Genomic DNA, 14,152 nt, shown 5'->3' with positions numbered 1-14,152 from the left:
AAGTATTATCATAGACAGAAGAAAGTTTATCACAGAGCTGTACTGGCAGGTAGAGAAAGGAAAGTAGGAGCATTAGGAAAAGAAATGTCTCCAGGAAATAAAACCAGCAGAACCATAGCACTTCAATTTATATTATTCAATTTATCCTTCCCTATAACAATATTAGATAATGATATGCTGACTAGGTTTGCAAGCAATACAATGAAGCATATAAAATTATCCTTAGAAAACAGTAATAACTTTAAAGAGACTTCTCAGAAGTGCTTTTCAAAACTACTGAAGCCACAGCTTTGATAAACAGAAGCCTTCTTAAGATGAAGGGTCTTCTTGTATAATATCCTGCATTCTTCTCACAAGGATTGCTCTTATGCAAGTGATTTTTACTTAAAAAGCTTCCAGCTTAGCTGAATCCGTTTATAGAATGACAGCAGTTAGCACCATGAGTCACTAGGAGCAGAAAGAATAATATTTTATTTGCTGCCTAGAGATAACTGCAAATTAAAATGAAGGAGGGGGGAAATCAATACTCAGCATGTCACTCCTTTCCAGAGAAAAGGAAGAAATAAATCTTAAAAAGCCATCTATCAATGTAAAGTGTAACATGTTGTTAGTAAGAAGACAGACTTGTTTAATTTAGAGCACCACAGAGCTAGTGCAGTGTTACAATGTTGCCTTTACGATCCATCACTTTCCATTCTGCTTATCTTCAGATTGCCTATGCCACCAATATTGTGTGTGGTACAAGAGAAAGGAAGAAGCAGAGGGAAATAATACTTGTTGATGGGATTTCCTTTAGTGCATTTACACAATGGAGGATGCTGCTAGAGGATTCAATAGCGAGACCGCCGAGGTCAACAGACAGAGCAACTGAATTCAGCAAGTTTTGGATCGTGTTCTCAACACACCCATCTGCTGACCAACACACAAATGTACAGAGCTGGGCTTCTTATTCCATTAGCACAAATACAAAACAAACCCAAGTGCATCTTTCTGACAGAGCTAGATGTAACTAGAAAATAACTACAAAGCTAGAAAATAACTACAGCCCAAACTGTCCAGCCACTGCAAATGACTTGTGACTCTAAGTATGTGGTCAAAGCTGTAACTTTTTGCTTTCAAGCTGAAATTAAATTTTATAATTCAGCTCTTCCCACAGTTTAATGATGCAGATTAAAACATTCTGGGCACAAAACCTGCTTTTCAACTGTGAAATGCAAGAGTAAATCATTAATTACATTTATAATGCAATTCATTAATTCCTCCGGGGCTACTATATGAGTAGTCACTGCTAAATGACTAAATCTTTATCTCCAGCCCTTCTTGTCCACACAACCCTCACACCCCAGGAACAGTGTGGCTCAGATCTAAAAAAAATACCTTTTTTTTTTTTTTTTACTAGACAATAAAGTATACACAGTTAAAGAAAAACACTAAAGGACAAATTCTTCCCAGGAAGAAAAAGGAGCTTGTTTCTGCTGCTTCAAATAAATCTGCAGCATATGAAGTAAAGTAAATGCTTTCCAAGCACTCTATCTCAGAAACAGACCATGTACTCTTAAATTTTTCACTACAGGCTTAAAAATAGAACACACATATGTAGGTTTAGTGATACGAGTCACGTCCACAATAAGAGCACACATTTTTCCTTCTCAGGCTTGCATGGCGCTTTCAGAAAAAGCATGTGGAGAAAGGGGGATCCAACAGCCATTAATAATACACAGCTGTCCTCTGATCATTGATTCCACTGCTGACTTATTAAAACTTGTATTTTAGGTTCTGTTTGAACATACAGTGTAGATATCCCTTGGAGAGGTGTCCGAAAGACCCCGTCTTGTTAAGCGACATTCCAGGGTGTGGGATTAACACGGGAGCCCGGCTCTCCCCGAGATAGAGCTGTACCTTTCCACGCTGTCAAAAGATGAGGGCAATTGCCTGCAATCAGCGCTGAGCGTGCACCGTGGGCGCTGCCAGAGGCCTGCCAATCACATCCCCACTCTCTGACAAAGCGAGTTTCGGGGACAGCACAGCGTGCTCAGGCGGAGCACAAGCCAGGACTGTAGTCAAGTTCACCCAGAACAACAATGGGGGAGCACAACAATCCCCCATTCTCCCATGTTATGGTTATTCAGAGCTTATGCATAATGCATCACCAGCCACGGCAGCCTTGGATTCCTTCCGCTCACTGCTGTTTCCTTAGCTCTGCTTCTTCTAATTGCGAGCGGGAACGCGCACACACAAAAAAAGTAAATTTGTAGGTTCCTGAAGAATCCAGTGCTTTGTTGGGCACAGGTCCTGATCTTTCAACATTTTCCTTTTTCAAACACTTTGACTTAGTTACTTCTGCTTAAGGATTCCAAGCTGCTTTTACTCCTTAATATTAAAAGGATTTGATTTTTTTTTTTTACATTCACCTTTAGTGCGCATTGCTGGCATTTTTGCTTAATTTGTTCATATGAAGAAAGAAAAAGCCTTTCTAATTGCTTATTAAAAGAAAGTCCCATGAAGTACAGTCTCCTCCAGATCCCAACAATTCCAGAGTCCAACATTCGAAGGAGTTTCCCAGAGAGGCACTGGGCACCCTGTAGGTCGGGGTACAGATGAGGGAGCAGCAAGGAACATCCAAAAACGTAAAGCTAAACCAAAAACTAAAGCTACCTCGTGTGCAGCTCTCTAAGCAAAAGGACTCTAAGCCCAGCGTCATCACATCACCACTGGGCAGTGCATTTGAGCAGCCCTCTGTTCAACAAGAAAATTGTAAAAGTGCATAAAAAGAAACTCCAAGGAACCACAGTCAAGAACGGGTTGCTGAGTTTATCTGTTCAGAAGCCAAAACACACGATGTTTACACCCTGAAACAGGACAACTGTCCCATCACAACAAAAGGTCTAGCATGTATATTGATCCCCACTCCTTCATCCAGAAATAGAACAGCAATTGCCCTGAACATCTCCCAGCCGAGACAGTCCACAGATAAAATAATAGCAGTCACGAATGCCAATTCAGTCGGGAGATCACATTTCTTGTTGGTATTTCAGTTTTAAATAGGCATCTAAGCCCATGCCTCAACCAATCTCTTAATTCTGAAACCTCTTTTCTGCCCTTTTGGTTTCCACTTATTCCATGACAGAACTATCCAAAGGGAGTATAGAGTTTCTCCAACAAAGAGTAATTCACTTGGTAAGCCAGGGAAGAAATCTGACCTCCTCACCACAATCAACAATAATCGAGCCATTAGGGCTCTCTGAAAGTTACTAATCACCCCCTTTACCCTTTTGATCAGATAGCGGTTTAAAACTTACCCCTCCTTCCAGGGGACTTGCTATCCACCCCAGTTCTCCCTGAACTGATCTGGAATCCAGCAAGGTAACTGCAGAAAGGTACAAATAAAAGAGATTAAATTCCAGCTGCCAAAAGGCAATACAAAAATAAATGGTTTACCTGAACGTTTCCATATGTGCGGAGCACATCGCATCCACCTTCCGCTTGAAACGAAATGTTATTTCCGAACGCGTCAATTTCTTAGAAACACTATGAAACTCTCACTGGGGGAAACATACATCGCGTGTTCGTTTCCCGGCGCTCCGGAGCCGCTCGGGGCGCGGAGGGCAGCGGCGGAGTGCCGGCACACCTGCGGGAGACACCGGAGCGCCTCTCGCAGCGCTGCCGGCGCTGGGCACCGCACCGCCTGCATGCCAGCGCTGGGCTCCGAGAGGGCACCGAGACCCCGGCAGCACGGCGAGGCACGGAGAGACCGGGCACAGGCTCCCGAGGGGACGGCGCCGCACGCCCACAGCGCGGGACACCCGCGGGCTTCTCCCGCGGAGCCGCCGCCGGACCGTCCCGCAGAACGGGCTGAGCCGGGGCCCCGGGGACCGGCGCGGAGCCGCCGAGCGCTCCCGGGAGAACCGGTTTCATGAGCCGCCCTCCCAGCCGGGGCCGCCCCGGCGCCGCTGGCGGGAGCGCTGCGGCCGGCACGGGCAGCGCGGGGCAAGCGCCGTCCCGGCGGCGAGCGGAGCGCGGCGGCGGGCAGGGGACGGGACAGCACCGCTGCCCGCCCGGGGACACCGAACTTCGCCCCCGGCGCCCCGCCGGGAGAACGCGGAGCCCGGCCGCCGGCAAGCCTCACCTTCGTTGGCGGGATAGACCCGAGAGCCGGTGACGGCGCCGCAGACGCCGACGAGGAGCGGGAGGAGGGCGCAGATCGGGACCCCGGCCATGCCGCCGCCGCGCTCCGGCCGCGCTATCCCAGCGGAATAACTGCCTACATGGGGCGCGCGGCGCGCGCTAGACATTGCCAAGGGGGCGGGGCCGGCCCGTCCGTCCCGGGAACGTCCCGGGAGCCGCCGCCGCCCCGCCCGGCCCGGCCCGGCCCGGCGCCACCGTTGAGCAACAGCGCCACCTGGCGGGAGCAGCGGCTACTGCGGCAGCGGCTCCCCGGGACGGGCAGGGACAGAGCGGGATGGACGGAGACGGACAGAGATGGACAGGGATAGACAGAGACGGACAGGGATGTGTAGGGACGGACAGGGATGTGCAGGGATGGACAGAGATGTACAGGAACGGGCAGGGATAGGCAGGGATGCGTAGGGACGGACAGAGATGTACAGAGGTGTACAGGGACGGGCAGGGATGTACAGGGACGGACAGGGATGTACAGAGACGAGCAGGGATGTCCAGGGACGGGCAGGGATGTACATGGATGGGCAGGGATAGGCAGGGATGTACAGGGACGGACAGGGATGTACAGAGACGAGCAGGGATGTCCAGGGACGGGCAGGGATGTACATGGATGGGCAGGGATAGGCAGGGATGTACAGGGACGGACAGGGATGTACAGAGACGAGCAGGGATGTCCAGGGACGGGCAGGGATGTACATGGATGGGCAGGGATAGGCAGGGATGTACAGGGACGGACAGGGATGTACAGAGACGAGCAGGGATGTCCAGGGACGGGCAGGGATGTACATGGATGGGCAGGGATAGGCAGGGATGTACAGGGACGGACAGGGATGTACAGAGACGAGCAGGGATGTCCAGGGACGGGCAGGGATGTACATGGATGGGCAGGGATAGGCAGGGATGTACAGGGACGGACAGGGATGTACAGAGACGAGCAGGGATGTCCAGGGACGGGCAGGGATGTACATGGATGGGCAGGGATAGGCAGGGATGTACAGGGACGGACAGGGATGTACAGAGACGAGCAGGGATGTCCAGGGACGGGCAGGGATGTACATGGATGGGCGGGGATGTCCAGGGACGGGCCGTGCGGGCGGCCGCTCTCAGCGGCGCTCCCCTGTGAGCGGCCCAGGCCGGGCCCCGCCGCTCCCCGCGGAGTTTCCAATCCTTCACGCTTTTTTGCACCGGGGCAGCGGCTGGGCGGGGCGGGCTGCAGGGAAAGCCGCGTTCGGAGCGATTCCCCCCGAACGCTGAGATCCATCGGGACGCACAAGCCCGTGCACATTCCCCTCGTCCACAGGCGTACACGGGACGCGTCCCCCGAGCAGTGCCCGGGGACACCGGAGCTGGCTGATGCCCTTAGGCTGTGCCCGGGATCCTGCGCTGTGCAGCCGCAGCCGCGCTTTGCTCCGAACACCTGACTCCTTCAATAATACTCTCTGAACGCGCCTTGACAACAAAGCGTAGTTTTTAGAAGCTGAGCCTTGGGTGTGCCAGGCAGCGTCAGCGGGCTGAGCACTGTCCTTGAGCAGTCGGTACTCGCAGAGCAGCTCCCGGACTTGTCTGTCTGTCCGGCCGCTCCAGCCGCCTGCCGGGACCGGGGGAAGCCGAGCAGCTCCCCCGCTGCCCGCCCCGTGATGCTCCGTCCGCCGGCCGCTGTCGGTACCGCTGCCTGAGCCCCGGGAAGCTCAGCAGCGCATCCCCCTTCGGCCGCCGAGTCCCCCGCGCTCCCACCGCGGCTCTCTGCCTCAGTTTCCCGCAGGTTCGGAGGCCGTAGCTGCCCCTTGTCCCGTGGGCAGCTCCCCGCGAGACCCCGCTCCTTCTCCCGGCTGCGTCCCCGCGCCCCGGACTCGGGAATCGCAGCCAGACGCTCCGGGGATTGTTCCTCCGTCCGGGCTAAAACGAATCCTTGCCAGAGTTAGCTGTAGCTTCCGCACAGAAGCCCTTCAGAGGCTCGATTAGCTAAAAAAAATATTTTGAATGCGGCTTAAAGTTTGACTAACAATTCTGTGCATCGGGAAACATGCCTGCTCAGAATCTGCTGTTTTCTCTTTAAATCACTCTACTTCTCCCCAAGTCCAAATATCTCTGAAACATAATACTTACAAACACGCCCTTAGTGACACTTTTGGCTTAAAACATAGAATATCTTTCACCTGGTTTAATTTCGGGTCAAGATCTTGGGAGGATGCATTATTTTGGCTCTTAAAAAGGTTTGGTAACACAGTATTTACAATGAGGTTCCTATTTCTGAGGCTCACATTGTTTTCCTTAGCCTTAAACATTTCTTTTGGAGCTCCCACTGGCAAAACCTTAAAGATAACCCTGCAAAGATAGCTGGTGTGTTTTTTTCTTTCCGTTGAAAATAAATCTTTTAAGCGGCTGCTTGGATAATGGGAGTTAGAAAACAGTGTAGCACAGTCAATGCAACTGTTAAAACTTGTACTTCCTGACTTTAATTATCTACAAGAATTCTTGGCCTAATGAGAAGGAAGAAAAGGTTTAGTGCCTTTTTTATTATTTAGACAGAAATATAGGCAGTCCTCAAAACTATCTGAATGTTCTTTTCATATATTTGATGCCTCTGACAGATCTACTACTAGTCGGGATAAACTTTATGGGAATGGTGAAGCATCAAAACGTCTTCTTTTTTTAATTAAAGTTATTTTTGTGGCAATGCCAGAAGAGTCAGTCGTCATTAAAAATATATAAAATGCTTTGAAACCTTAAAAAATTTTCTGTAATGCAACTTTAATTTGTTTTAAAAAGTCACATAAAATAAACACAGACAATGTAAAAAAGGCCTGCAAATGTCATAAAATAAAATGTTTGCAATCCTACCAAAACTACTATATTTTGCCTCCAGTATGTGGGGCTTTTTTTAAGAAGTCTTGCCAAAATAATCACAATTTCCTTACTTTGTGTCATTTCAACAAATCCTAAAAGCCCAGCTTGGTTTTAACAGATGTCATTGATACTTGGACTCAATTCTGTTCTCGGCTTCAGCCAATAACTCCACCCTTCAACAAAGTATCTGACATCAAAATTTATTCCTTAAAATTTTGCTACAGCTGTTGGAGCTGTTACATTTGTCTTAAACGCCTATTACCTGAGCAGGCTGCTTCGCTGCCAACCTGACAACTTATGTTATTGTAACTCACTATCAGGAGTGATTTGGCTTTGATGGGAACTAATCATGTTTGCACCATCATCAAGTTTACACCATTTAAACGGTCAATTTAATGCAGCTCAATAAAGCACAGCCAGCGTCTCTGGTATTTGTCTCAGAGCTTGGATTTGTCTCAGTTCCTCGGCGAAATTGTATTCACTTGCAGCAGACATCGTAATAATTATGACAGTGTGTTAAATGTTTGATCCTGTCTGCTTCAGAGAGGTCAACCCCAGCCGAATTATTTAGAGATCAGGACTCAAATGGTACAGACAAACAGGCACATGAACACACAAACACAGTCCCTCTGAGAAACTGTAAATCATCTTGAAATGCAAGGACTGAAATATTGTTGTATTTCCTACTCACTCACAATTTGTTCTCCTCGTATTTTAAAGCACTGAGGGAATATATTAGTGTATAAATGATTGGGCACTGACACAAGGGCGTTGTCTTGGATGTATCTCTGTAGTTAATATAATTTCTAGCAGAACACTGAATGGATATCAAATGTCTCACACACATGTATGCTTATAGATACAAAGTTGCTTTATGTTTTTTCCAATCACAAATGCAACATTTGTAAGTTACATTAAGCCCCTGAAAGGGCTGTGATTTTGGATGAACATTCGGTTCTATTTTTATTCTATCTTTTCATTCTCCATTTTTCTATGTCCACCTACTCATGCTCGTCCATCTCCCCAGAAGCTTTTTGCTGTCAGTCAAGTGACAACCTCAGTAGGAAGCTCTGTGTGTTCATGGGCCTCCTGAGGCCCAGCACTACATTTAGAAGGGGAAAAGAAAGAAAAAAAAATAAAGGAAAAATAAGAATGCAGTGGGGAGGAAGCACAATCTCTTCCTTTAGTATGCAATTCCACAGCCTGCAGGAAAAATTCACCCATCTTCTCTGAATAGCCTTTTCCTACAAAAATTCAATCCTATTTACTCCACTCCCACGCAACTTCCACACTACTTGGGTATTTGCAAAAGAGTGTAAAATAACCCCAGGAAGTGTAAGACACACACAGAGTCTCATTGTCAAAGGAAATAATGCCCCAAAGGTGCACCTTTATCAGGCTTGGCACCAGACAGTCACTGCCGGCTCCTTCCCAGTACAAGTGCTCAGATGTGCCCAGCCTTTCCCTCCCTGGATTGACTGATTCTTTTTGGATCTGTGAGTATTAAACATTTGCCAGTAGATTACTTGACAAAATTTATTGCTAGCTATTTCAGAATAACAGCTTTTTATTTGATATGTGTAAGATTTCATTCCTCAGGTCATGTTTGCTTTAGATGAAGTTGCAGGCTGTAATACAAAAAGCTGTAGCAGGAGAACATCTCCATGAAGGTAATATGCATTTCTATAAACATCAAGCTGGCAGAATGATTTTGTTTCAGCTGGGATTAGCAGGAGTTTTGCTGCTGACCTCAATAAGAAAAGGATCAGGTTTATAGCTCACTTGCAAATCCACTCTGCAAAAAAAAGTGAGCTTTAGGCACTGTAGATTATTTACATTTCCTTTTGTTAATCGTGATCATCATCACAAGATTTTCCTATTCATTACTGCCTTGATGCTGATTACAGGAACTGTGACAGTGTCTTTATTCAGAGTAGGCACACGGCGTGACTTGACAATATACAGACAGACAGATGCATAGATTTTTTGCCTTTTCTAAGCAGCAGTGCTAAGGGAAACTAGAGAAGCGTAAGTGAAATGTAACAGGATTTTAATGACAATTGAAGGAGTATCTTTTATTGTATTGGTCCTGGCAACACAAATCTCATAGTTAGTCTAAAATTTATAATATGCCATTACCAAGTCCGTGAAAAGAAATCCTATCAGCAAAGCTATTTACAAATCCAGGAGTGTTTACAATGCAGATTATGTTTCCCAAAATAAATAAACCTAAAAGGGCACTGGCAAAAGATAAAATCAGTATGGATGAAGCAGAGAAATAAATGCAGCAAAATGTCAGAACAGGTATTACTGCTTTTCACTGAATGAGCAGATCAAACGTAAGCAGTGCAAGCTCCCACCTCTGCAGCAGAGGTGTCGGCTTAGCTCGCCGCAGCTCTCACCCTCAGCAAGGCTGGGGGCAAGCAGAGACCTGCAGGTTTTTCCTGTGAAAGTGTGACCAATAAACCAGAGCAAATAACTGTGTGAGGCTGTTTGCAGTGCACAGATGCTTGGCAACCTGCAGAGGAATGTGCCTGCCCACGTTTCACTGAAAGGTTATTTAAAGCTGTGGAGGTTAACAGACACCTTAATTATTACAAACTGCTTTTGAATATCTCCCTCTTTGTACTGCCTGTCCTCAGCAGCTGCGCTTCTTACTCAGGAGCATTTGGGAGCGGCGTCAGCTTCCAGAAATGAAAAGTTGGAGGGATGGTGATGTTGGCCTGATGTAGGAACAGTGCCAGTGGCAGGAGAGCTCTGGCAGGGGCAGCACCACCAGCCAGCGGGGACAAGCAGGGACAGCCTCCTCCCAAGGGCTCCGTGTGCCATTAATAATGAAACAAATGCCAGGCCAAGAACCTCTGCCAGAACACACGGGGAACTGCTTCAGAGGAGCCTTAGCTGCATCGCAAAGGTAAAGCTCAAACTACAAACTGCATCCAGACTTCCTTAAAAGCACCCACACGTTTTTCTGCACTGGGAAAAACAATCAGTCAGGCAGACTTGGATTTTGTCTGTCAAGAATAGGGTCGCAGTTTAAGATTCTGAACCAGATTCTGGCTTGTTCTAAAGCTGAATTTTACCAGCAGCTTAACTACTAAGCTTTAATATGTAGGCAGAATTGGGCCCTCCATGTGAAAACAGAATAAATCTAAAATTAATATAAATTAAAACAAAGTGCTTCCCAGATTTTTTTTTTATACTGGAATTTTAAATTTCCTGCCATAATTTACTACAGGTATTACTAAACAAAATAAAGCATTACTTTAATTGCACCAGTAAAATTTCAGTATAAACAAAGATAATTTTTGTGCAAAAATCTTTGAATTGTCTTTTTTTTGTAAAACTGTCAAAAGAATAGAGTGTCAGAGCTCTAATTCATTTTTATTCTGTGTTCAGAGACAGGGATCTTTTCAAAGATTATTTATGCAATGATGGTACCAATCAAACTGCATCAGAGACAGGTTCCCTACAGAGCACTGAAGCTTTCTGGCACTTCTAATAGAGTGTAAATTCTAATTAACTCAGATTAAACCATCCTATCTGAGATGGTCCACCCGTTATTATGAACAAAAATATTGGCAACCATATAGGAGAAAACTGTGTAAAGTAAGAAAAAATACCAACTCTCCCTTCTTTTTTAATGTCTGCTATTTTTAATAGGAGAGCAGACTCTTTGTCTTTCTTTACAATTAAATAAAAAATTGCTGCTTTTTGTTCCACAAAGTGGAAAGTATTTGTACTTTTTTTTTTTCCTATGCATGCAGGCATGACTGATACATTCACAGGACAGGAGAAAGATTAATTTTGTGAGTTTACCTCTGGGACAAGAGCTCTGCTCCAAGTTCTGCATAGACCCCACTGGCAGCAACAGTTCTGAAGCAGGATCTATGTGATTGCCCATGTTAAAACAGTGATGCTAAATAAACAAAGTCAGAGAGATCTGTAGGCATCCAGTGCCTGTTGTGCCATCCTTGCCAAGAAAATGGAGATGTGCAGTTCCTTGTGGTAACATCCTCAAGGAAGTGTGGAACTCGTGGTCTAGAGGTTGGCCAGCCTTTAAGTAATGGTGAGCTTACTCAGGATCTGAAGCATTGCCTGTGTTTCTCTGTCCTGATTTCAGATTATGTGTAGATACAAAAGAATGGTTGTTTATCAGCTAAGAAACCACTTGTCCTATTTTAGGGAATCACTAACTGGAAGAAGTGAGTATTTGTCCATGTGTGTGCTCTAGTTCACTATTTGCACTGATTTTGTAGCAGAATACTGCAAATTCTGGATTAACTTCATGTAGGCAAAATAGTAGGCACAGAAATGAAAAACTGCAAGGACAATGAAAAAAAAAACAAAACAAAAAAAACCCCAGCCTTTGTTTTTTTATTAGAAAAGTGGCAGCCATTGTTTTCCTCAGTGCTGTCACTGATACTGGAAGAGTTCAGAGAATAAGGTAGTTAGTTGTGCTGGGCAATGCTGCCAGAGTATTTCCTTGTTCTCTTTTTATTTATACCCATCTTCTGGGTCTTGTTATGCACTGAGATATTCTTGTACAGCTTTTAGCACGACCAGACCTCAAATCCACTCTCAAGGAGCTGGACATCACTGTTGCATTAGGACAAAAGATGGTCACAGGTCTTATACCTGCATTACACCTTTCACAGGCATCAACCTCATTTTAAGAATTTTTAAATTTCTGACATGTAAATCAGTTCTTCCTATTTCCTACACCAAAGGCACCACAAACAATTTTTCTCCAGCTGCAAACACTCTTTGTGTGTCTCATTTCCCTCTGAGTTTTCCTTCAGCAGTAACCATCTCGTTCCCTTAATGAAAGTCAGACCCAAATCCTGAGCATATTTTCTTGTAATCAGATCAGTAGCAACAATAAAGAGAAGGGGATCTTTCTGAATTCTACCTTAATTCTACCTCTACATCTCCCTGAATTCTACCTTAAGGCCAGATTTCCATTAGCAATTATTCATTGGTGTTTTACTGAGACAGTCAATTGTAAGACTTTCCTGACATGTATGCAGTTGATATTTCCGGTGATATTTTTTTCCCAATAAGTCTTGCAGTATTCTGAGGTAAATAGCAAAAATATTAAGTTTGGGGAGAAATGTGCAATGACTACAGCTTTTACAGGCACAAAAATGCCACCCCTTCAGCTACCTCCCGTGCCCACTCACCATTACTAATCCTTATTCACACAACCACAGTGGCCACAGTTTCCAATGCAGACCAAAATTAGTAGTGGAAAACTTACTTGCCTTGCTTGAACAATGGGTTCAATTCTAAGAGAGAGTGTGACTAACTATTTGCCTTGACCCATTGTGATCCCTTGTCCCCCATTTCCAGGGCTTGCACAGGGCCAGGAAAACAGCAAACAGTCATTTGCAGTGTGTTGAAAACAAAAGGAAAGGATTCTTGGTCTTTTTTTTGTCTTGTCCCTTCTGCACAAAAGGAACACCCATAGCAAAATTTATAGGTTTTCTTCCCTTGATTATTATCTGAAATTTCATCAAAATATATATTTGGGAGAAATCAAGTAAAAGAAAATATAGATTTGTTTGAGTTTCACACACATCCACACCCCATTCCAAAATATCAAAAAATGCCAGCAAGATACTCAAACAAAGAGCTGTAAAAGTAAAACAGATTCCCAGTGGTGACATCTGTTAGTGTAAGGATTATTCAAACATTTCTAGAGTTTTTCAAAGACATGCCAGGATGGCTTCCTACCAAAAGGCAACTCAGTCTAATATCCTCCTTAGCTGATCTACATACAAACCATGTCTCTATATTTCGGGGTTTTTTGGTGCTAGAAAACCCACATGTTTGTCTTGACATGGAAATAAAAGCAATTCAAAGGGAATCTGAAAGTGTATATACTGGGAAATCAGCTCAAGCTAACCTTGGGATTAGAGAATTATCTTTTTGTGAAGCTGAGCACAATTGTCAATGCATAGTTTGGTGAGAAAAACATTTTTTCTGAAAGCAACTTTATCATCTAGTGCAAGGCAGTTTCAATTTAAGAGGACAGCAGCATGATAAGGTGGTCTGTAAAGAAATATTTTCAGTCTACTTTTCACACATTTTTTTACCAATGAACACAAACAGGCATGCAAATGTGCAAAACCTGAATAAACATGCTGCTAAGTGCATGGATGGAAGGGAAAACCAAAAGGACCCACTGGAAACTGTGCTGTGAACAGAAGAGAGGCCATAAAGCTACTCCAGAGCTGTCCCAGACACAACATTCTCCATTCTCCTCAAACTTCTCAGGTGTCAGAGGCACACACAGAGCCTCAAGGAGAGAGCTCTGAGCAAGCTGGGGCACCACTCCCTTTGTGTCAGTGTCAGAAGTGCCAGAGCAGTGGAATTGCACCAGGAATGACGTGAAGTGTGACGCCAGCAGCTCCACACCCCACATGGAAATAAATACCTGATGGCTTCATCACACTGGGAAGCACCTAGAGCTCATAAACTAATGAATGAAATTTACCTGAGAATTGCAACAATATTTATAGTATTGAGAATGAATACATTGGAACTTGAAGTTTCCAAAGCTTGGGCATAGAAACTTAATTTGGGAGACATTTACCAATGTACCAATGAAATCAAATATAAGAAGACAGCATTAGCCTGATTCCAATGCATGGTGTTTGTAAGTGCTAATGATTTCTTTCTCCTTTAATTAAAATTCCCTTTAAAGTGTTCTCTAAATAAAACATTGCTTAAAATGCATCTGCTTCAGAGTCTATCACTCACACTAAGCTTTCAGAAAAAAATTGTCACAACTTAAAAGGCACTATAGGATATTTAGACTAGAGTTATCTCACAACATGTTCTCTGGCTGCTCTGTTATTTGAGCTGTAAATGTTAAACACGTGAAAGCAACATAAAAGGATCTTCCCTTTAAAGCACATTTTCCAAATTCTATCTGTTATTTAGAACCCCACAAAGATCTGTGTGTGTCTACCCATCTGCAACCACATTTATTTTTGCATGTTTTTGAGTGCATATCTCTCAGTGTCATAAGGTCTTCATAAATAAATCAACCTACTTAGATCTGCATGCTTTGAATAACAAGTCAGCCACCAGCAGATGGATACATTTTTAATTAGGTAAG

General features: G+C 44.8%; 1 protein-coding gene across 2 annotated transcripts in view; it reads right to left on the bottom strand.

The window, feature by feature from the left end:
* The window catches only part of EPHA4 (EPH receptor A4), a 104,681-nt gene extending 100,433 nt beyond the window's left edge, over positions 1–4,248 (bottom strand). For both annotated transcript variants that reach the window (XM_039722360.1, XM_039722361.1), the window contains exons 1-2: positions 4,127–4,248; positions 3,300–3,367 (exon numbers count right to left, since the gene is read on the bottom strand). In XM_039722360.1, the coding sequence (XP_039578294.1) occupies positions 3,300–3,367; positions 4,127–4,217 (159 nt within the window). In that variant the 5' untranslated portion in view covers positions 4,218–4,248. The remainder of the gene's footprint in view (positions 1–3,299; positions 3,368–4,126) is intronic.
* Positions 4,249–14,152: the final 9,904 nt, after the last annotated feature.

Source organism: Passer montanus, unplaced genomic scaffold (genome assembly GCF_014805655.1).
Source record: "Passer montanus isolate IOZ18808 unplaced genomic scaffold, ASM1480565v1 scaffold48, whole genome shotgun sequence".
Taxonomy (NCBI): domain Eukaryota; kingdom Metazoa; phylum Chordata; class Aves; order Passeriformes; family Passeridae; genus Passer; species Passer montanus.
The sequence above is the reverse complement of the archived record's forward strand: the minus strand, read 5'-3'. Positions and strand labels throughout refer to the sequence as shown.